We start from the raw sequence: 24,513 nt of genomic DNA on the forward strand, positions 1-24,513 counted from the left end.
AGATGAGAATCCATCTACTCCTGGGGCCTTCCCTGATTTCAAATTAGATATTACTATCTCGAAAAAGATATAGTTACACTGGAGAAAGTGCAGAGAAGGGCAACCAAAATGATAAGGGGCATGGAAAGGCTGCCCTATGAGGTAAGGCTAAGGAAGTTTGGGCCATTCATTTTTGAGAAGAGACAATTGAGGGGGAATATGACAGAGGTCTACAAAATCATGAAAGAACTTGAAAAAGTTAATGTAAATTGGCTATTTACTCTCTCAGATAATAAAAGGACCAGGGGGCACTACATGAAGTTAGCAAATAGCTCATTTAAAACAAATTGAAGAAAATTCTTTTCACTCAATTTACATTAACTTGATTAAGGTGTTTTTGCAGTTCTTAAGGCAGGGCTTCCCAAACCTGTCCTGGGAACCCCACAGCGAGTCAGGTTTTCAGGATATCCACAATGAATATGCATGAGATCAATTTGCATACCATGGAGACTCAGTTTGGGATGCCCTGCATTAAAACGTGTTGACGCATGCAAAAACGCCATAACGCAATTTGATTAATGACCCCGATAGTGAGTAGCACTTAGTCCTTTGATGGTGAACTCCAGTCCTCGAGGGACATATACAGGCCAGGTTTTCAGGATATCCACAATTAATATGCATACGATAAATTTGCATACAATAGAGGCAGCGCATCAAATCTTTATTATGCATATTCATATGTTAGCAAGTAGCACATTTAAAACAAATTGGAGAAAATTCTTTTTCACTCAGCCCACAATTAAGCTCTGGAATCTGTTGCCAGAGAATGTGGTTTGGACAGATAGTGCAGCTGAGTTTAAAAAAGGTTTGGATAAGTTCTTGGAGAAGTCCATTAACTGTTACTAATCAAGTTGATTTAGGAAATAGCCACTATTTATTACCGGTATTAGTAGCATGAATTTATTTACTGTTTGGGTACTTGACAGGTACTTGCAATCTGGATTGGCACTGATACCTCCCACTCCCACAGTATGGCAGCTTCTTATGTTCAATATATACCTGCGATGGATAAAATGTGCCTAAAAGGAACTGGATCAGAGCTTTCAGATTGTAGCTTAACAATCTGCACATGCAGTAGTAAAATAAAGTGGTGAAAAAGAACATTAAAAAATAATAGAAGTACAAAGTACAGAAGGGACAATGCTAGTATTCTGGAGATATCTCAGCGCAGAGAGGCTGTAAAGCGACTAATTAACGCCAAGCAACAACGAATTATATGATCTTGGTTCTACGAGGAACGTTAGGAGGACAGAGACTGGTTCCATTGATTCTGTACGGCTCGGAATTGCATGCCAGTCATCAAGTTAACTGAGGTCACGAGACCGCATAGTTTCACAAGAGCAGCTCCTCGTTTCCCAGGAAGCAGGATGGATGCTATCACCAGGTAGTCTCCTTACGTTTCACGTCATGACGTCCCAGTGTACGTACGCATTTCCGTTGACTACGTGCTTTTGTCACACATGTGCTTATGTATTCACAGCCGCACGAGGAAGGGAGAAAAAAATCATTTACTTCCGTCTCCGCCTCCCGCAGGAGGGCGTCTGGCATGATCGCGCGTGCGCACTTTATCCTTTCCCGCCCTCGCGCTCTAGCCGCCGCTGGCCGCGTCGGTGCGTGCGTAAGGGAGAGGGTCAGAACGCACTTCGGCTGCGCGCCCGCCAGCGAGAGAGACTCTGCGTCACGGAGCGAGACAAGATGGAAACTGCCGAGGAAGGTGAGAGGTCTCTCGACACCCGCAGCCCCGGGAGATGAGGGGCAGGAGTGGGGCGGATGAGAGGGAGACTGTGCGAGGTGCCGCTGTCTCGCTGTGTTGTTGTGTGTCACCGCCCTTCTCCGGTGCGACCCCCTCCTCCCCCCCCCCCCCCCCCCCCTCTTATTGCGGTTTTACTGTGCATATAATATCGCCGCGAGGGTCCCTGGGTCACACTTGGGGAGGGTCTGTCTGGCCTCTCGCTTGCTTCTCTGCTCGGGATGTGTGTTACTCTCTTAACTCCCGCCGTCTTCCTGTAAGGGGACTGGGGGGTTAGAGGGTGTCAGAGAGGCCCGCAGGAGGAGGTACGGCAACCCTGTAAGCCCAGAGTCCGGCAGCGCACCGTTTACGTGGGTTGGGCCTTTATGAGGGAGGTGAGAAACGGTTACAAGTTGCACAGTGCTGTCTGTGCACCTGTCAGAACCTAATATATGGAGGATCCTGTGTGTATATAGCTGTACATGTTCCCAGGTATATATATATATCGACCAGTTTCTTTCCTTGGCGTGTGCAGGGCAATTGAGTTACATACTTTTCTGTTTTAACATACTATTTCCTGAATTGCTGGCGTTAGTTAAGAAACTGATCTAAAACTGTTACTTGTTGGGTTATGCAAGGGGTGGCTGGATGTTTTTCTGGTGTACACGTCTTTCTGGCTTTGAAGTTTCCTTCTAACTTAATTTTCTGTTCTTGAGAGAGTCCTTATTGAACAGGATTTTTGCTTATGAAAATTGTTCTTTTAGAGTATTCCTTTTTGGATGATTTTATTTCTTTACATGTAACGTTTTGTGTATATTGGTTTTCTGATCTTGGCAAGGAAAATAAGACCACAAAAGTGTAGTGCTAAGGTGGAAGGCTGTTTGCATAAAAAATCTAATAGCTCTTGTTAATGACGTGCAATAAAATATTAATATGTTGTACCCTGCCTGGGGTGACCACCTTATTCAAAAAGGTGGATAATAAGTCCAAATAATACATTAATTGTTAGTAACTTCTTTGGGTTGTTCTGTGACATTGAAAAGCCCCAAATGCTTCAACTTGATCGCTTTTTATGACCAGGTTAAAATTGTAAACTAGCTTTATATGTCTACTATAAAAAAAAAAAAAGCTGGTGAAGTGAAACAAAGGTACAAATGAAACTGAGTTTTACAATTTTGCTATGACATTTGTGCCACTTTCTTTTCCTTACATCTTAAAAGTATATAAAAGATACTCTAATAGTGGTCATAAGTACCTGCCAAATCCCAGACACTAGTTTCTCTTGTCTATTCTAGTCCTTATTCAGTTAAACTTAGTTTTCGTTATTTGCCTAGATTTTGCCAAGACAGGGTCATCAGTGGGAAAAATTCAGGTCTTTGGCTATGAGGGAGGGGGCTAATGAATCTTAGGCACTATGGCCTACATTCATGACTGTTAGGCAGTTAGGTCTCACCCTTCTACTTCCATAAACCAGTTGTCACAGTGACAGCCCTTGGTAGGGGGTCACTGACTGGCTTCCTTTGGAACTGTCTGGGAAAAATGTTAGAAAATCCTAGGTGTTAGGTAATTTTTAGGAGCCAGCAAGGATTGCGAACTTCAGTCTTTAAGTGCCACAAGCACTTTGGTTTTCAAGACAGCCAAATTGAGCTGATAATCAATTATATGCAAATACATTTCAGGTATTTTAGAAATCCTGAAAACTAACCCTGCATGCAGAACTTGAGGACCAAAATTTGCTGTCTCTGAACCAGAGATGGACCAACTAACATCACCCTTCCCCTCCCCCCTTATTTCTATTTTTTTCCTCTCCTATATATCCCCATGTTGCTCTGCTTCATGTCCCACCCAATTTTTCCCCACGGTGCATCTTTCTCATTTTTGTCCTCCATGTGTACCTTTCTTCCTTCCTTTCTTTCCTGTCTACCTTCTTCTGTTTTCTATTTATCTCCATTTGATATCATAGTTGATACTACCCTTAACCAAAGGCTCTGGGATAGCCTGCATGGAGCAGCAGTTGCTACTACTCATAACAGAAAGCTTGAGGGTAAGTCTGCATAGAGCGCGATTTGCAACTATCCTTAACCAGAAGGCTTGCTGGGCAGACTAGAGAATTTGGGAGGCCTGCAGCATGGGATAGCACAGGTAGAGTGCTCCTGGTCTTCATGGATTCTCTCCTTTCCCTTGTATGCTTTCTATTTCGGAAGGAAACGTGAAAGGGGAGGAGAAAAAAGCAACTGGGGGGCCTCAAATTGCATCCTTTGTGCTGCCATTTTCATTCTTGGGGTAGACTGGGTTAGGAGGAGATCCTGTGGCAATAGTAAGGTTGTTTTTTTTTTTTTTGGGTGACTGGTAAGAGAACACTGCCTGCTGTAGACACTTTTTCCTCCTGCTTGCTGACCCAATGTAGAGAGAACTTTTTGGTACTTGGGAAAGTTCAGCTTTGGTTGGAACCCAGTATGGGTGCACTGTTAATACCATCCTTACAGGTCACTACAGTAAAGTGCGGCCGGGGTTACCCTGCTTCTAACCCGCCTTCTACTCACAATTTGGCCGCGTTAGTCCAACCCGCGATTCACTATCCCCTTTAACACATTCTTACCGCCTCTTTAAATCAACGAGTAACCCCTTCCGCCCGCGGAATGTATATGAGATGTAAACGATGGGATTAGCTACTCCACCCCCCCCCCCCCCCCATTCAGTAACGCACGCCCCGACTATCGCCTTTTTAACCTGCAGTTTAGCCACGCGTTTAACCTGCTAATTTACCGCCTACCCCTGTGTTAGAGGCAGGTGTAAGGGTAGACGGCAAACTTTCCTCCAAAAGAAAACCTAAAATCCCTTTATCCCGAAGCGACTGGACATGTAAAATATGTAAAACCTAAAATCCCCTCCTCCCGAAGCGACTGGACATGTAAAATATGTAAAACCTAAAATTCCCTCCTCCCGAAGCGACTCGACATGTAAAATATGTGAATAAGTGTAACCAACTTACTTTTTGTTTCTTTTTCAGCCCTTTCAGCCTTTTCTGCCGTCCTCCGGAGGGGGCAGCCGGCGGCGAAAGCGGCTTCTAGTGGCCCCCGCCGGTGAAGACGGACGAACGCATGCCCGTAGTGCATGGGTGCTCAAGACAATGAAAGCACATGGACGGGCGTGCGTGACGTACGCTGTGACGTCACGCACGCGCGTTCATGTGCTTTCATTGGCTTGAGCGCCCGTCAATTTGGGCGCTCTAGCCAGTGAAGCGCATGACGTCATGGCGTACGCTTCGCTCGCTCTAGCCAGCGAAGCGTACGCCGTAACGTCATGCGCTTCGCTGGCTAGAGTTGCTTCAGGAGGAGGGGATTTTAGGTTTTTAGGTTTTACATATTTTACATGTCGAGTCGCTTCGGGAGGAGAGGATTTTAGGTTTTTAGGTTTTCTTTGGTTAAAGTTGGGAAATGACATTTGAAATGACAGGTACCAACGCACCCAGGATACTGTATAGGCGCTGTATAAAGCGCCTATACAGTAAAGTGGGTTGCGCGGGCCTAACGCTTCACGGATGCTTCTTGGACGCGGCTTGCATTTGCATGCGATTTTAATACAGTATCGAGCGGTAGGTGAGCCGGACTGTGCTTGCGGCAAACGCGGGTGCGCCCGGCACTAACTCAGCTCTTCCTACCGCTCCTTACTGTATCGGCCTGATAGTAAGGTTTTCTAAAACCCACTTGCTCACTCATGTGGGTTGAGTGGATTTTTGCAGTTGGTAAGATGGCTCAGGGCTTGGGGAAGCAGCAACATCTTTGGTCTCTGATTGGGGCCCTGGGAACTGTCATTGGGGTCTAGGTGGGGTGTGAGGCCTGGGTTTCTTTGGTCTGATTGAAGCCTGGGAGGAAGCTGTGGTGGGGAAGTGGGTATAAGCAGAGGGAGAGAGGAGTAGAAGAATGCCACCTGGGTTATGAATAGGGAAGGTGAGGAGGTGAATCTGAAGATTGAGAAGGCTGAAGAAGTAGGGGATGAGATTGAAGACTGAACCTGGGTGGGGAGGATAATGTCAGTCCATGGCTAAATAAGAGATGTCTTAACATTATTTAAATATATCAGATGTACTACTGTTCTGCTAATGTGCATAACCCAGTAAGCAATGGAGCTTTTGTGTTCTGACTGGCCCAATAATCGGCACTGATAAACTGAACCTTTAGGAAGGTTCTCTGTCATCTTCCTCTGGAGCCCCTGTGCTGTTCTGGAATAGAAGGACCCAAACCTAACTAATGAAATTTCAGCCTGCTAGTATTGTGCATCTTCCTACTGGGGATTTCTTTAAGTTTTAGAAGGAGAACAAGAAGGAAAATTAATTTGCCTTGCTCTCCTGCGGTGATATCACATGGTCCCTCCCCCAGTTGAGAATTCCTGAGGTGATTTCTGTGGTCCCTCAGATGAGTGCCTTGGTCCGGTAGCTGGTTTTTCAGCCAGTGTGGACTTAGCTGTTGAAACAGCTGAAAGACAGGTGCAGGAAGCCAAGCATGGAGGTGACAGTATGTGCCCTCTCCAACTGCAGCTGGAGATCAACTCTGTACTCAGCCAGGATGGTCTGAGCTCAGGTAAAGCTTAAAAGGGAGGGTTTGTTTTGTAGGGCTTCCTCTGTTCTCTGTGTGCCAATCTGACATTCGTTCCTGCCAGTGAGGGAGTTTAAGGGACGTGGGCAGCCTACGGTTTGAGCAGCCCTTTTGATCTAGGCCCTGCTCTTAGGTTTTTCTCTGCGTGCCGCATGGTAGGCCAGCGGCGTTTTTGAATGTTTTCCTGTGCATTAGGCTGCACTCTTCAGGACTGTCCGTTCGTGAGAGTACATCTGGCTGGTACATCTGGCTGTGCATCCGTTTTTTTGACAACTGGTTGGACACCCACTTGGGTGTCCAATTGGTAGCGGCGTCTGAATTCAGCGCACGTTTGCCTGTATGCATGATCTGGTCTAGAGTGCTTATTTTTTGGTTGCTCGTCAAACAGGGTTATGCGTTTGGGTTTTGGGACGCTTAAGTTTTAGATGCACATTTTTTTTACAGCACAAATTCAGCTGGACGAACACCTTCAGTCACTTAAGTGTACGGACACACTTGTAGCTAAGAAACCTAAATGCCTGTCATATCTGGGCATCCCCTCTAACTTGCCAGTGCTGTTTAGAGGCTCTGATTTTACTAAGCCTGGTTCTTCCCAGCTTGATGAGGGCCTGGGTAATGTGTCAGAAGGAGCGCCTAACTTTGGAACTCCCTTAACTGGTTCGTCAGCGGGGGAAGGTAGCTCAGTGGGCACAGGATAGTTGCCTCCTGATGTTGGCATGGATCCTTCTGTCTTGTCTTGGGCAGAATTTCTTTCAAGGTTTGCAATCCTTTCTTCAGCCACAGTCCTCTGCCCTGACCAATTTTGCCAGCTCAGAGTCTCAGGTGGTGACCTCCCGCACGCCTAATGTTATGGTCAAGCACTGAAGTACACCTGGAGCAGGAACTGGTATTCCCAATAGGGATCTGGATGGCACGGCTGATGAAGCCGATCCTTACTCTCTGGAAGATGGGAAAATTCTGCCAGGACTGGAACCGTATAGGACTATGTTGCAGTTCTTTCATAGAGACGACTAACTGGCTCTGATTTCCCAGACATTAAAGATGCTGGGAGTACCTGGGGCTGATTCCATGTCTGAGCCAAAGAAAAATCCCATTTTAATTTCTTTGCATAAAGCCTCTTGTTTTTTCCCTGTTGTGGAGGCCATTCAAGAATTGATTGATTTTGAGTGGGGCACCACAGAGGCTAATTTTTAAAGGTGGTCTAGTCTTGGAAGGCCTGTACCCCTGGATCCAAGGGCACGAGAGTGGATGAGTTTTCAGAAAGTGGATGTGCTTGTGTGTGCTGTCTCTAAGTGGGTAACTATCCCCATGGTGGGAGGAGCGGCCTTAAAGGATGCACATGATAGAAGGATTGAAGCCATTCTTAAACAAACATTTGAAGCAGTAGCAATGACCTTGCAGATAGCTTCTTGTTCCTTGGTGGCTCGCTCCTGTTTATTTCTCTCTCTGGAGGTCGATTTCTGGAGTGAATTCCAGGGCAGTTATGGAGACGGCAGCTGCCTTTTTGGCAGATGCGGGCTGCGATTTGGTCCACACCTCAGCCAGAGAGGTGACTTCAGTAATAGCGGCCAGGAGAGAAAATGGTCTGCTGACGTGACATCCAAGGCTAACCTTACGACTTGCCCTTTGAAGGCTTGCTCTTGTTTGGGAGTGAGTTGGAGAAAATGGCCAATAAGTGAAGCGAGCCTCTGGTTCCTTGATTGCTGGAGGACAAGAAGCAGACGCCATGCTTCTTTAGCAAGAAGGTCATGCTAGGGGATCCAAGTGTTTTCAACCTTACAGAGTAGCGACCTTTCAGAGGACTCTGCCTTTCGGTAGGTCTCAGTCCTTTCGTTCCAAGTAGCCAAGGCCGGCGCAGGTTCGGGTAGCGGAACTTCCCAAGCCTCCCAGTGAAGGTGTGCTGATCCACCCCCGTGAACAGGAGATAGGGAGGGTTAAACTCACATCAGACTAGTGGGTCTTGGAGGTGATATGAGATGCGCTGGAGTTTCGCAGATCTCCTCAGGACATGTTCATGGTGTCTCCTTACCACTTCCCACAGAAGCAGGCGGTGGAGTGTGCATTGTCAAGACTCCTCGTTCTGAGGACTGTAATTCCAGTATCCATGTCTCAAGAAAATATGGGGTTGATGTTCCAAGAAGGAGGGCTCCTTTTGGTCCATCTTGGATCTCAAAGGGGTCAGCCTTCATTTGCGTGACTCATTTTCACATGGAAACTTTGCGCTCGGTGATAATGGCTGTGCAGTCGGGAGTTTCTGATCTCCTTGGATCTGTCTGAGGTGTATCTTCATAGTCCCAACCAGCTAGAGCACCAATGTTTCTTGGGGATTCACGGTTTTGGGTTGTCAGTTTCAAGCACTACCTTTTAGTCTGTGCACCACACCCAGAAAGTTTTCCAAGGTTATGGTGGTGGCGGCGGCAGTTGAGAAGATGGGATCCTGGTACAGGCTGATTTGGGGCTAAGTCTCTGGAAGAGAGCTGCCTGGTGGTGCGCAAGGTGATTGGTTGGGTGGTGAACCTGGCCAAGAGCAAGTCTTCAGCCATCTCGGTCATTAGACTATCTTGGTGTTCGTTTCGACACAAAGCCGGGATCTGCAAAGGCTCCTGGTAGACTACCCCTCTGGTTTCTGGCACATAGGGATCTGGTGTGGCAGGGATCTGTTCTTTATTATGATCCGACTCTATTTTGTCTTATTGTATGGCCCTTGAGAGGGCTTGCTGAAGCATGGGTATGCTACTGCAGTGATTGCCATCTTGCTACGAGCAAGAAAGTTCTCTCCTTCCTTGGCCTATTTGCGAGTTTGGCAAGTGTTTGAAGCTTGGTGTGAAGATGGAGGGGTTCTTCCTTGTTTGGTTAAGATGCTGGTCGTTTTGGAATTCTTGCAGGATGGGTTGAATAAAGGGTTAGCCCTTAATTCCTTAAAGGTACAGGTAGTGGCTTTTGCCTGTTTCAGGGGTCAGGTGAATGGTGGACCCTTGTTGGTTCATCCAGATGTGGCTTTTTTTTTTTTTTTAAGGAGTGAAATAGTTTTGTCCTCCCTTGTGGTTACCAATGCCTTATGGAGTCTTTATCTGGTTTTGGATTTCTTAGCGGGCCCTATGTTTCGTCTTATGCGTAGCCTCTTCTTGCAGTTACTGACCTTGAAAACAGTGTTTCTAGTAGCACTTTGGCGTGTAGAATACCTGAGCTGTTCAGAGTGACACCAGATGTGATTCAGCTGCAAACTGTTCCTTCATTTTTGCCTAAAGTGGACTCATATTTTCATTTGAATCTGTCCATTTCCCTGCCTTCTCTGAATAGGGAAAGAGATGCGGAGGAATATCGCCTGTTGTGACCCTTGGATGTTAAGAGACATAGCGTGAGGTATCTGGAGGTTTCTAGACCTCTCAGGAAGACAGCCTGTTTATTTAATTTATTTATTTTATTTAAAACCTTTTCTATACCGTTGCTAAGTTAGATACCATCGCAACGATTTACATGTAGGCACATATTTAATCTAGGTAAAAGTGTACTATAGAACATTCTGCAAATCGGAAGGCGGTTCCACGGTGTAAGGGCACCTCTAATAAAATCTTCCACGGTGTAAGGTAGTCCCTTTGTTGTTTTTTTGCCTATAGAACATTCTAACAGGTGCCATCAAAGGTTCGGTTACAATATATCATTAAACATAGACATTTAGTGAAATAGTTCATGACCAATTGTACCAAGGTACTTACACCGGTAGTTTTGTCACATATAGTATTATCGTTATGTTTTATTGTGGTGTGGAGTTCGTAGACTAATCTACTGTACAGTCCTCGGACTGTGTGTTGGTGCCTTTCTGTCTTATCCTGAATAATTTCTCTCTATGTTCCTGTCTCTTTATAAAATGCTTGTTTAAAAAGCCATATTTTTAAACTTTTCTTAAATGTCTTGAGATCACTTTGTAGTCTGATCTCTGGAGGCATTGTGTTCCAGATTATGGGTCCTGCTAGTGATAGGGCTCTTTCTCTCACTTGGGTTAGTTTTGCTGTTTTAACTGATGGAATGGTTAGGAGTGCTTTGCTGATCGGAGGTTCCTGTGTGGAATGTGTACCCATAATGCTGTGTTCAACCAGTCTGATTTCTCATCATAAATTAGTTTGTGAATGATACATAGGGTTTTGTATTTAATTCTGTGTTCAATTGGTAGCCAATGTAACTCTGCTAGGGTTTCAGTTATATGGTCCCTCCTTCTTTTTCCGGTTAGTATTCTAGCTGCTGTGTTTTGAAGTATTTGCAGTGGTCTTAATGTTGTATTAGGTAGTCCTAACATAAGGGTATTGCAGTAATCTGTGCTGGAGAAAATTAGTGCCTGTAGTATTGTTCGGAAGTCATTTTGAGTTATTAGTGGTTTAAGTTTTCTGAGTACCATGAGTTTTGCATAACCTTCCTTTACTTTTAGTGATATGTGTTGTTTCAGATTGATTTCAGGGTCCATTATTATTCCCAGGTTACATACTTTTCCCGCTAGTTCTATTTTCTGGTTGTCTTTGAGTATTATTGAGCTTTGACTGATTTCAGAATTTTTTCGTTCTAAGTGTAGAAATTCTGTCTTATCAATATTAATTACAAGTTCCATTTGTGTCAGTTGTTTTATAATGCTTAGGTACATGTTGGCTAGGTTTAATGTTTTCTCTAGAGTGTCCTCTATGGGTAGAATTAGTTGAATATCGTCGGCGTAAATGTAGTGTATAATTCCTAGCCCTGCAAGTAAGTGACATAATGGCAGCATGAAAATGTTAAAAAGGGTCACAGATAGGGCTGATCCCTGTGGAACTCCTGTTTTGAGATTAATTTTTTCTGACAATGTATTGTTGATCTGAACTTGGAAAAACCTGTTTTTTAGGTATGAATTGAACCATTTTAGTGTTAGGCTATGTAATCCGATTTCTTCCAGTCTATTAGTATTTTATGGTTTACTGTGTCAAAGGCTGCCGATAGGTCAAGCATTAGTAGAATATAGTGTTTACCACTATCAAAGCCTCTTAGAATGTTATCTGTTAGAGAAAGGAGTAAAGTCTCAGTGCTGTAGTGTTTTCGAAAGCCGTGTTGAGATGGATACAGTATGTTATTGTTATCCAGGTTTTCAGCTAGTTGTTTCTGTACTGTTTTTTCAATTAGTTTGGCTACTAAAGGAAGATTTGATACTGGTCTGTAGTTGTTTAGGATAAGGGGATCACTGTTTTTTTCTTAATTATTGGTTTTATTATTGCTCCTTTCAGAATATCTGGCATTGTTCCTTCTTTTAGGGATAGGTTTATGATTTTAGTCAGTTTGGGATACTATGTTAGCTGATTTCTTCAGTTCAATTGTAGGTATTGTGTCAATTTTGTGTGGGGAGGGGTTTACATTTTTTAGCATATGTTCCACTTCCACTTCCATTTCAGATATCTCAGTGAAAGATGTCCATGGGTTGACATCCCTTTTTGCATTTTAATTTCTTGGTTGGCAGTGTTTGGAAGTTTTTCTCTTAGTTTAGTAATTTTGTCACTGAAAAATTTGGCGATTTCATTACATTTTGTTTCTGGTAGGCTTTGTGGTGATTCTTGTTTGTCACTGGTTAGGTTTGAAACTATTGAGAATAGTGTTCTTGGATTATGTGCAAATTTTTCAATTTTATTGCTGAAATATTCTCTCTTAACATTAAGTATTAGCTGTTTGTAGAAAGCTAGATGCTTTCGGTATTTAGTTAGGTTCTCGGATGTTTTGTGTTTTCTCCATTTTCTTTCCAATGCTCTTAGAGTCCTTTTTGCATCTTTTACTTTTGTATTATGCCAGGGGTTGTTTTGTCTTGCTTCTTTTTTCTGTATCAATTTTATGGGGTTTATTTCGTCAGCAATTTTTTTGATTGTTTCTAACCATGTTTGTGGCAGAACTGCTGTTAAAATCAATTTCTGTTAGTTTGTCTTCTAGTTTGTCTTTTAGTTTTTCAATATTAAAAGGTGGTCTGTATTTGCATTCTAAGGGTTTATGATTTTGTTTGATTTGGGGTTTCAGGAATTTTACGTCCGAATGAATAAGGAAGTGGTCTGACCATGGAATTTGTGTGTATTCAGATTTGCAGTGTTCTAAATAATTGTGGTTGATGAAGGTGAGATCCAGTGAATGTCCACTCCACTGTGGTAGTAAATGGGTGAGCTGGCTTTGCAGGCTACAATAACTTGTTGGATTAAGGAGGTGGTCACAGCCATTGTCTAGGCAGGTTAGGACTCATGCCACTAGGGCTCAAGCAGTATCATGGGCGGAAGTTAGATTGTCTCCCATCAACATTTGCCGAGCCTCCTTACATACCTTTTCTAGGTATTACTGTCTGGATGTGCAGGCCCGGGAGGACGCAGCCTTTGAACATGTGGTTTTGACTGGATCGCAGGTAGCCTCCCGACCTATTCAGGAGTAGCTTGGGTACATCCCAGTGGCTCTGGATTCATCTGTCTAGATGCTAAAAATGAGAAATTACTACTTATCTCATGATTTCCTTTTCTTTAGGATAGACAGATAAATCCAGCTTCCCGCCCTTGGCTGCCGAATGATTGTTCTTTGGTCCTGTGTGGCTGCGGGTTCCAGGGGTTACTGGCAAATATTAATCCAGTCCCTAAACTAGTGTTAATATGTTCTTTGAGCTCGGTGTTTCCTGTTGACTAAATACTAGAATGGTTGTCTGTCATCGATCAAGTTTTTGTTAGTCTGTGCATAGTTGACTTTTGTAGAGCTACTGGCAGGCTGATGTCACTGCAGGGGTGTACTGTGATGTCAGCTTGGCTCAGTCTCCATCTCCTGGTAGAGGGACATATAACCCACTGGTTCTGGATTCATATCTATCCGAAAGAAAAGGAAATTATCAGGTAAGTAGTAATTTCTCATTAGCCTAGGATTAGGATTCGTTCTTGAACTAGATTAATATTGGATATAGAATCTTGCATGAGGTGTTGGTTATTAGCACAGACAGATGCTGTGAAAATTCATGCTCCCAGGTTCTTTGTGTTTGGAGGACAAGGTTTATTTATACTGACGTTCATTGGGAATATCACATCGGTTTACATTAAACATAAACTAAGCTTAAAAATGCTTTACAGACAACTGGATAATTCGTACAACCTAGAACAAAAGATAGAAAAGGGCCTGAGGTGGGGTGATAGGGTACTAACTTACATGCAGAGGTAGAAAGAGTTCAGGCTATATACAGACAATAAAGAGGTAGAGGGTGTTCAGGCTATATACAGACTATGTACACAGAGGGAGGGTAGTTAGAGGAGTTCAGCTTAAATACATACTATATACAGACTACATATAGAGAATTTGTAGAGTATAATATAATCAGACTATGCAGGTTAAGTACAGAGTCAACAGGAGTTCAGCTTAAATACATACTCATAAAGGTAGTTTATGTGCATTTCTTGTTTTCAGTTGTCTGTTGGAATATTTACAGTGATAGCTGTTATTGTTGACAGATATCAAGGCTTTTTCATTATACTATTTTAAAAGTATAAATGCAACTTTTTCCATTGATAAGCAGGCTGAATCACCCATGATTTCTGGGTGATGCCATCTGATGGCTTGGGGTGGAGCTGTCTCTCCAAGCTTACAGAGCTTTGTTCTCCCGAGAATGTGTGGTTGTTCCCATGCATTACTGAGTTTCTTCAGTTTCTTTTTTTCTGCACTTTGTACAGTTGTGTGGAACCTTTTCTCTCCATTTTTTCTCCTCAGTTTTTCATTTATTTCTTTGCTATGTGAACTCCCAAAGGCTCTTTTCAGTGCTATTATGTCGAAGAGGCCAGGATCAAATATTGTCAGTGTGGTCATAACATGTTTTTAACTGACAGACATAACTATTGTTACATTTGTCTGAGGCCTCACCAAGACAAAACGTTATTCCGAGATTGTGGATGGATGTTTCCCTGCACTCAGAGGCAACGAGCACAAAAAATTGCAAAACTGAAAGAGGAAGACAGGGTGTCCTCAGAAACAAGTAGCTATGCCTCTTCGTTTCCAACACTCAACGGTCGGTCTACCCCAGTCGTCACCGGGTCCAAAGACCCATCACCCAAGCCAGCATAGATGGGTTTTGTCTATTGGTCCAATGGGGAGCAAATCAACTCAGACAGTCCCAAAAGGCCAGATAAACAAAAAAGACTGTAGCAAAGACAACAACTTGGGCAATGGTGGGCACTACACAAAAACCTGCTTCTACACAGTTAAGTGTGCCAAAGCCTATACAAGTAGTGTTGAAATCTTGCCTTCAACCTGCGTTGAAGATTGCACCTATGCATGCAATGCACAAGTCGTATGTTGCACCATCCTGCAGTGCAATGTGACAGTCAAAACACTGTTGCATCGGGCACCAAGACATCACAGCACATCAACTCAACAACTCATTCGATGCCTAAGATGCTAAAGCATCGTGACACATTGACCCAACTGCACTCAAATCATCCAGTGCCCAGACTATGCCTTTTCACCCTTATCTCATTACATCTTGTTCTAGTGTCTCCCTTCCACTGAAAGAGGCTCACCACTTGTGAATGGAAACCTTTGAGATTTTTAAATGTCTGCCATGTCTCCCCTATCTTTTCCTCTATGGCAGCGGTTCTCAACCTGTGTGTCGCGACACATCGGTGTGTCGCAAAGCACCGGCAGGCATGTTGCGGCTCCCAGTGTCCCACTGGGCCCACCTGTGCTTCCCTTCTCCCCAGGGGCAGGGCTGAAGAGTGGAGAGACCTGTCCGCCAGTGGCCAGGCCGGCGGGGCCAAAGAATGGCGAGATGCTGTGTGCCACCGCCGGAGGTCAGGCCGGCAGCGGCTGAGGAGTGGAGAGATGCTGCGCGGCGGCAGCTGAAGAGTGGAAAGACCTGTGCATCGCCACCGATGGCCAGGCTGGCGGGGCCGAAGAGCAGACACACGACCGGAGGTGGCTGGAAAGATTTTGCACACGGCTGGAGGTCAGGCCAGCAGAGGCTGATAAGCGGAGGCCAGGCTTATTGGGCCAAACAATGAGAAGAGGCTCCATGTGTGCTTGTGTGTGTGTGGTAGAATGGGAGCAAGAGCATTTGTGTGTGATTGAGAGAGACAGAGACTGGTCAGGGAGGTGACTGGTGTCTGTGTGTGAGAGACAGAGACTGGATGTGACTGGTTGTGGGCCTTAAGGAAGAGGACTGTGAGGACAGCTTCAGCAGCCACTGCTGCTTCTGGTGAGTGCTATTGGCCTGCAAGGGAAAGGAGTAGGAGAGTTGCTGGAGAGGGTAAGTAAAGGCGGCTTTTTAAGTTTATTTTTCTTGATTGACTGCCATTTGTTAAGCTCGGGTTTGTGGACCCTTGGGCCTACGGGAGGATGGAATACCTTGGGGAAGACCCGAAGGTTCTCCCGTTGGGTGGCGAGGCAGGAACCGAAGACGTGACCGGTGGACCCTTGGCACTGGAGACTGCGGCGACAGTGGAAGCGGAGGAAGAGTTGAGAAGAGGAGCGGTGTCTTCACCCCTGGAAGCCTGCGGTTCCCCCAGGAGGAGCCCGTAGGAATCCAGACCACTGGGACTTAGGTAGACCTTTGAGAGGTCAGGTGACGGTGCAAGGGCTGACTTGAGCTTCACCCTGGAAGCCCGTGGTCCCCCCGGGAGGAGCCTGTAGGGACCCGGGCCGCTGGGACTTAGGCGGGCCCTTGGAGACGGTAGTCTTGAAGTCCTAGGTCGAGTGCCAGAGGGTCGTCGCTCACCAGTCCGAAGTCATACGCCGGAGAATCACCACTTGCCAATCCGAGGTCAGGAACCAGAGAATCACTGTAAGCCAATCCGAAGTCAGGAACCAGGAACACGAAGACGAAGCAGGAACCAGAAGCCAAGCTCGAGGAACTCACCGAAGCAAGCAGACTAGACAAAGCTGACAGGAGACGTTGCCAAGTCAAGGAATGGTCAGAGGAAGTCTCCCTTTATACTTCCTCTGACTCTGGAGATAGGAATCAGCTGAATCCACTTAAAGGGACGAGGTCCCTTTAAATCAAATGAAGAGGCGCGGCCTCGCGCCTAAGGATGGCGGCGGCCATCTTGGATCTGGGCCGCGGAAGAGCAGGAGCGGCTCCGATCCCGGCGGTCAGCCTGGGGACTCGTGCTGCCGCGCTGAGGTGCCGGGCCCGGCGCGGGGCGGTCGGCCCCGCCGTGGTTGGAGGATGAGGTAGGGGACCGCGCCCATGGATGGCCACGGGCGCGGAACACAACACTATTTTAATTATTGGGTATTATGTGATGTCTGCTGTTTGAAATATTTTATTGATATTTGGACAATTTTTAATTTTTATGAGTTTTTAATTGTTGGATGTTCTGTTCATCAGCTGTTTTGTAACATTTATTAGTATAGTTTTACAATTATTTCTAAGTGGGTATCTATAGTAGCTTGGCTTGCTCTGTTTTCCTAATAGGAGGTGTATTAGTGTTTAGGGCCTGGTTAAATATTTGTAATGGTAAATTACTGTCTTTTCATAAGGAGGGGGATTGTGCTTGCCAGTAAAGAGTTTGTTTTGCTTTTACTGAGGTGTCATCAGAACCAGAATATCTTTTTTTTGTATGGTGATTTGTACGGGTAATGCCCTAGTTCTGCTCTGCATCCATTTTTGGGGGTCGAGGGGGGGGGGGGGGGGTTCCTGAGGATGCAGAATGTAAATTTACATTTAGCCCTGTGACGGTCATGTTCGTGTTACACGTGAGAACCATTTGTCAGATGTGTCCCGGCCGAAAAAAGGTTGAGAACCACTGCTGTAGGGTGCACATGTTTAGATGTTTGACTATCCCCATATGCTTTAAAACGAAGACCACCGACCATTTTAATAGCCACCGCCTGGACCGACTCCTTCCTTTTTATATACTTCTGAAGGTGTACACAGAATTTCAATTAAGGTCTCATCAATATTGCTTCCCTTTTTCTGCTGACCATTCCTTTCTCTATGTAGTCAAGCATTTTTCTGGCGCTTGCCATCTTTTTATCCACCTGGTTGGCTACTTTAAGATCATCAGATACAATTGCCCTTTGATGCCGATCTAATCACAAGAGAAGAATTTCACCTTCAATACTCTACCTTTCCCTTTGGGATTTTGCAACCTAAATGCATTATACTGCAATTTTTAGCATAAACTCTTAGCTGCCAGACTGTAGACCAATGATTCCCAAAGCTGTCCTGAAGAACCCCCAGCTAGTCAAGTTTTCAGAATATCCGCAATGAATATGCATGAGAATTTAAACGCACTGCTTCCATAGTATTCACATTTTATCTCATACATATTCATTGCGGATATCCTGAAAACCTTGACTGGCTGAGAGTTCTCAGGGCAGGTTTGGGACCCTCTGCCCTAGACCATTCCTCAAGCTTCGCTAGATAACATCCTTTTTTCCTCACCTACCTGGCTGTCCACCCTTTTGCAGATTTTGGTATCGGCAAAAAGACAAACTTTTCTCGACAATCCTTCTGCCATGTCGCTCACAAAAGTGTTGAAACGAACTGGTCCAAGGCATGATCCACAAGGGACAATATGCCTCCATGCCACTCAAAAGTGAGTCACTAACTACCACTACCCTCCATCTCTTAGGTGCAATGGTGGTTGTGCCCGCAGCTTTGGGGTTTGCATGTTTTGGTTTCTTCTCATCAAATCCTTAACAGTGTAAATACAAAATATAAATTCAGTACAAATCATAAACAATAAATGAATTAATGCAGGCAGATTCTAAACTAAAAAACTCAGTAAATAAATTCCAGGAAACATGAGTTTTGCTCCTTGCCAGGTGTCTTGTTCTCTTTTTCTTGAAGATGACTCTTAGCTAGGAGCTTCCAAAGAGGGAAGGTTGGTTAATTTTGTGTGAATAGTGAACTACTTCAGAAAAATTAAGGTTGCTTACTTGTCACAGGAGCTCTCTGAGGCTAGTAGTTCACAATTCACCCAAATCCATCCATCTTCCCTTTTGGAAGTTATATTCTGTTTGACAAATTGGGAACTAGCAGCTCATGAGTTCCATGGTTGCTTGATAGACATCATCTTTACTAGATAGCTTTAGTATATGTTCATTTGACCCATTTCTGTGACTGGTGATTTTCTATCTTAAGGGAACACCTGCTACATATAAGCAACTTTACTTTTTCCAGTAGTAAACCACTGTGTAAACACAAGATCTTCCATTGACCTGTAAATTACTTCTAGCACGTCTGCTTAATTTACCTGTTAAAAGGATATTCAGTACATTCTTAGCATGACTTATGAAGCAAAGATGCATAATCTTTGGAGATTAATTGGATTAGAAAGCTAGAGAGTTGTCTGTGAATGTCAGGCAGCTTGATGAAAGCCTTTAGTTTTGTTCTTATTTTTACTGTTGGCTGTAGTTTTTGCTTGAGTGAGGGGCATTGTTAAAATAGACTTGTGTTGTATATTTTTAGTAATTTTTGCTTTTTTTTGTTTTTTTTGTTTCCTGCTTTGAGTCGTCCTGATTTAAAGTGGTTATGAAATACCACAAAATATTTTAATAAATAACCTGGACATGGTAGAATAGCAGTGCACATGTGAAGTCCCTTCTACCTTGCATAGCCATGCTGGAGAAATCCTGATGCTGAGCAGCTTTTTTTTTTTTTTTATAAATTTGTTACGGTTAAATTCACAGGTTGCGTTCAGGTACTGTAGGTATTTCCCTGGCCCAGAGGGCTCACAATATGTTTGTACCGGACGTAAGGGTGGAGTGACTTGCCCAAGGAGCAGTAGTGACTTGCCCAAGGAGCAGTAGTGACTTGCCCAAGGAGCAGTAGTGGGTTTTAAATCCTGGCTTCCCTGGTTCGCAGCCTATTGCTCTAACCACTAGGCTAATGGTTCCCTGCCTGGGGTCCGCAAGAAGAGATACAAAATCTTTTGGGCTGCTGCTAACCATGATTAGTTGAGTTGCTGCCACAGGCCAGGAGAGTGAGAGTGGGGTCTACTGCTGCCCCAGAAACCGCACCATATTTTGTAGGCCAGGAGGAAGAGCAACAGAGAAGGGCCATTTTTACTCAGTAGGTGCCTCATATTGCACTGATGCATGTCCAGCAGAGGTAGGGGAAGAGAGAGAGACCATATGCAGCTCTCCAGAGTCATAAACCCGACTGCTGTACTGAGGATGTGGGAAGAGGGGCCTGATTGTGGCTCTCGGAACTTTCAGCAGTCACTACTACACACTGAAGAAAGCAGGGTGATTACAACTGTGAAAAGCACTTCCTGCTACTGCCACAAGCTCTGACTCTGGCCTGATAGAAAACGAAGAGCGCTGCACCAAAAAATAGTGACTGAGAGGAAGAAAGGAGAAATAGAACTGAGGTTGACAGTATGAGAGGGAAGAGAGGAGAAGGTAAAAGAGGAGACAAGAATCCATGATTGATCTGGTTAAGGGGAGTAAAAGTACATGGCAGCCTATCAGGGGAGAAAGGAACACCAAGAGTCTGTGGGAGAGAAGGAGAGGACACCCAGGAATCATGCTGGACCAGAGGTAGAGAGTAAGGGATAGAGAATCACCATGATCTAGGAGGGAAGGAGCGAAAGATGACCACCATAGAGAAGAGGGGAGGAAGAAATATCCAGGTGTGGATATGACATTAACATAAGTTATTTAGGGAGACTACAAACATGGAGGTCTCATAATCTGCCTTCCCTTTGAAAAGCAGGCTGTTTTGCTTTTTCTGAAATTTAAATTATTTTGTGGCTGTCATTTTCTGGATGTGTTGTAAGAATCCTAAAATAATCAGGCTAAAAGGGGTCAGTTATCAGGGAGGGTAATTTTCAAAATTTATGTTGGTAAAACCTGTTTATCCATTTAATAACTGTTTGAAAATTGCTACTCCCTGCCCCTATGGATAAAATTAACTGCACTGTGCACATCATGCATAATTTTACGTGCGGAGAAAAAAGCAAGGCTAGGTTGAGGGAAGGGAAAGTATATGAGGGATTTAATTTTGAAATCCTTGTGCAAACTTTCATGCCTGTGCTTTGTACCTGCTTCAAAGCAGATGCAAAGTACACAGCTACAAAAAGGCTGACTGGGAAAAGCCAGTATGAGTTTTCAAAAGAAAATCCACAGACATTGTCCTTTTGAAAATTAGATTGCAGGTCTGCAGGTACCAGTGCTGGTTTTCTACCACATCACGCTGAATTGCCAACCTGGAACTTTTTTTTTTTTTTAACTTCTTTTTCCACAATGCAGCTGAAGTGGGAGGTGGAGGCCACTGTTGGCTTCATCCTTCAATTATGAGGGCAATTTTTAAATAGCTTTGGAAAGTTCCCTCCCTATTTATTCAATAAGTTATTTTAATATAAAGGTTTTTTTTTTAACTTTTTATTTATGCTTTAATATATACAAGTACATACTTGCAAAAGAAAATACCAGACAAAGAAATAAAATGTGAGAAGAAATTAAAGAAATTTGTCCATTACATGAAGAAACATGACATATTAAATTTTATACATTATGAGTGATTCAGGCGTTCATCTCATTCTTCTTTGTCATGCAAAAATTAGAGAAGAGTGTGGGGACCTGCAAACATTTCTGAGGCTAAAAAGGGGTCCACATTCCCTGAAAGGTTGGGAACCCTTGCACTAGGCTATTCTTCTACTGCCAAAACTATTTGGGGGAGGAGATTGTGGAAAATCCAGTTGGAGCCTATGTGTAATGAAAGCTGGCATACTTGTACTGAAACCAGCAGTGCTCTTCCACTCCTAGCACTTATAAAAACTCATTTAGTTTTCTAAATATGGTTCTAATTGTTCCCTTTTGGACTTTTAAAATTCTTTTTTAATTTCTTAAAATAGTAAAAAGCTTGTACAAAGCACAGCCTGGCTCCCAGAATCGGTGTTTGAAAAATGAGTAAGAATCACTCTCATAAGCTCGCTATTTTTCCTTTGTGATAAGAATGAGAGCACAATTTTAATTGAAAACATAAATGTTATTGTTAGAGCATTAATAAGCCCACTTTGGCAATTACAGATGCTGGCAAATTACACTTGCAGAAAAGCCTGTAAGTTAGGTTTGTTCTTGATCTTTAGACCTTTTGCTGCAATTTTCTTTGCTTAGTAAGTTTATTCCTTCAAGCTGGGTCTTCCACAGATAGTTGAAGATTTAAACTATCGCTAGCTATGATCAGGCAGGGCAGAAATAAGAGAGGGCAAGCAGGAATTAAATCATTAGGGAGGAAGATAAAGGAGACTAGAATTTGGAAACAGCAGACAAAAAAAAGTTTAGAAGCATAGAAATGACAGCAGAAAAGGACCAAACTGTCCATTTAGTCTGCCCAGCAAGCTTATGATAGCATCAGCTGTGCTATAGAGGTCTCCCCCATAATGGTAGCATCTGCTGCACATATAAGTTACCCCCATACTTAGTTTCCCAAACTGTCAATGTCAGGGCCTTTGTTGGTTGCTGTCTGAGACTAATTCCCTTTTACTTGCTGTTGAAGCAGAGAGTAAGTCAGAGTTGCATCACAAAGTATAAGGCTTTTTGGTTGAGGGTAGTAACAGCAGCATCAGCAAGTTACCCCCATGCTTATTTGTGTTCCCAATATGAACAGCAAAAGACTGACATCTAACATCCCTCTCTAGGCTTCAGGCTAATTTTCATTTATTGTAAAGATTTAATTTTACTTTTTTAAAGTTCCCTTTTTAAGTATTTCTAAATACCATATGTTGATGCTGATTTCTGTATGCACTAGCATTAGAAGCTACACATAAGTTGAAAAAGCACATGGCTAGAAACTGGCAGTAATATAGAAACACACAATTTCTCACACTGCCTTTCTGACATACCAACCTACCCACCTGCATGACAGCATTTCTGTCAGAAACATACACATTTAAAGCTATCTTTCAAATACACAGATTGAATTTCACAAGCCTAAACATACTCTTACAAAAAGAACCTCCCATATCTTACCTCTCTCACATGCACATAGTCTCACGCTTGCTCACATATACAAACACTATCTCTTCATGTCTGGGTTTTCACTCATTTTGGAAATGTGTGCTCAATCTAAAGAATGCATTTGGAAACTATACTCCAACTCAATTAATAGGCCCATTGGTGCCTTTTTTGATACTCTAGTTCCTCATAATATAGAGAATTTGTAGTCCAGGGAATTCTGGGATTCTAGGCTTCAACTTTCCATCCTCCTTGAACTTCTTGAAGGTTCCACTTTTTTCTTGAAGCAATACTTTGTTAGGGAGTGCTAAGTGTCTAAGTGAACTGCTTGTCTTCAGAGTAAACAAACTTGCTTACTTGTAATAGATAAAATGTATGCAAAAGATTTTTTATTAAATTTCAATAAATAACACATTGAACACAATACCATCTCAAAAGAAATTACTCTGTCCATATCTCCCCCCCCCCCCCATCCCTTATACTATATCACAGTTGAATGTTGGAAAGATAGTATGACATGATAGGACAGAGAACATAATGGAATATACAGGTGGTATGTTTGTACCCAGTGGTCAAATAAAAGGAGAGATGAGAAATTAACTAAAAATATCAGTTCCATTCCTCGGATATTATTCTTATGATTTACAGGAATGCTTGGTGATATTTCTAATATATTTTATTGGTGTTGGAGAAATTTAAAACAAATTGTTTGTTTTTAATGTATCTTCCATTCATAAGCTGTTTTGAAATTTTCTTTATTAGTATATTTATACTATTATGATTAATGTATTATATTTCTTGATTTTAATGTTTAATGGCACACATACAGGTTTCCTCCTGCTCATATATACACTGTAGAACCAAGGCCTTTCCTGGCAGCCGTTGTCCTCCACTTCTTTGGCAGGGCAGGTTGGGAGCTGCCTGGTGGCTTTTTTCCTTCCGGCCACCCAGCATGTGGTCCTCTATCTCATCCTGACCTTACAGCTCTGCTTCGCCGCACGGCAGGTTGGGAACCATTACGCTGCCCTATGGCTTCTCCTCTTCTTTGCCGCATGGCTGGTTGGGAACAGTTGTGCGGCGCTGCGGCTCCTTTTGTGCTTTGCCATGCGGCCCTAGGGTTCTTCACCACGCGGCGAAGAGGAGGAGGAGGAGCCATAGTGCCCTGTGGTCCTCCGCCACCTCATCTGCGCTGAACAGCGAAGAAGAGGAACATGCAGAGCCCACCACGGGGCTCTGCATGTTCCTCTTCTTCGCTGTTGTGACTCCTTTTCTTTGCGGGGCAGCTGCGCCAGCTGCTGACTCCACTTCATCGTCGCCTTCTGCAGGCTGCAGCCCTGTGCAAGTGTAAGGCTTGCACAGTAGGTTGCACTGGCCTTGGTTCTGAAATCGCTTGCTGCACTTCCCGAATATGTATCTGTTGATTTTTAAGGATTCTAATTGTAAAGGAGGTATGCTAGGCAGAATTGCCTTTTGTCTAAATTTCTCCAAATTTCCCATGTTGCTTTCTTCAGCTGAATACAAAGTCTGATATTTCCCAAATGCTTTTACTGATCCTCTGTGCAGATGTAAATGAAATGCCCCCTGGTTCTTGTATTTGTGTAACAAAGGAATACTGGTGTTTTGATCTTACTAGGTTTGCCAGCATCCTTCCTGGCTTATTACCATATAAGATAAACTTATGCTGTAAATTAGAGGGCAACATCTTCTCTTTCAAATGTAGTTTATCATTAAGAAACTTGGTGGCCACCCAAAAATCTTTGTTTGCATAGAGTGGTCAGTCATCTGTTGAAGAGATTGACTCAACTTAGTAAGAGCTATAATGTCGCAGTCTAGCTCCCTGTTCACCTGATAGTGTAACTGATAATGTCCCTGTGCAGAACTGTTTTGGCAGTATCCCAGAATAGAGCTGACTTTTCCATATGCTGCTTATTAGTCACATAATCTTTCCAATTTATAATTGGAAACTTCTCAAATTCTTTATCCTTAACTAACCATCTGGGCATTCTCCAATCTGCCTGTCCCGAATAAGAGGTTACATTTTCCAAGATACATGATACTGGGCTGTGATCTGAAATCACAAGAGGACCTACATTTGACGATTTCAGATGGGAAAAATAAGGCCACTGAGATTAAAAGGAAATCAATCCTAGTTTTAGTATCATGGGCCCTGGCTATGAGTAAACCCCACTTCACCCAGGTGCAAAATTTTCCAGGAATCTAATAGGTTTCAGTTCT

At 43.6% G+C, this 24,513-nt stretch overlaps 1 protein-coding gene across 1 annotated transcript in view; it reads left to right on the forward strand.

The window, feature by feature from the left end:
* The first annotated feature begins 1,534 nt into the window (after positions 1-1,534).
* The window catches only part of MARCH6 (membrane associated ring-CH-type finger 6), a 305,795-nt gene continuing 282,816 nt past the window's right edge, over positions 1,535-24,513 (forward strand). The window contains exon 1 of the mRNA XM_029590037.1: positions 1,535-1,753. Within this exon, the coding sequence (XP_029445897.1) occupies positions 1,735-1,753 (19 nt within the window). The 5' untranslated portion in view covers positions 1,535-1,734. The remainder of the gene's footprint in view (positions 1,754-24,513) is intronic.

The sequence above is a fragment of the Rhinatrema bivittatum genome, chromosome 2, assembly GCF_901001135.1.
Source record: "Rhinatrema bivittatum chromosome 2, aRhiBiv1.1, whole genome shotgun sequence".
Taxonomy (NCBI): domain Eukaryota; kingdom Metazoa; phylum Chordata; class Amphibia; order Gymnophiona; family Rhinatrematidae; genus Rhinatrema; species Rhinatrema bivittatum.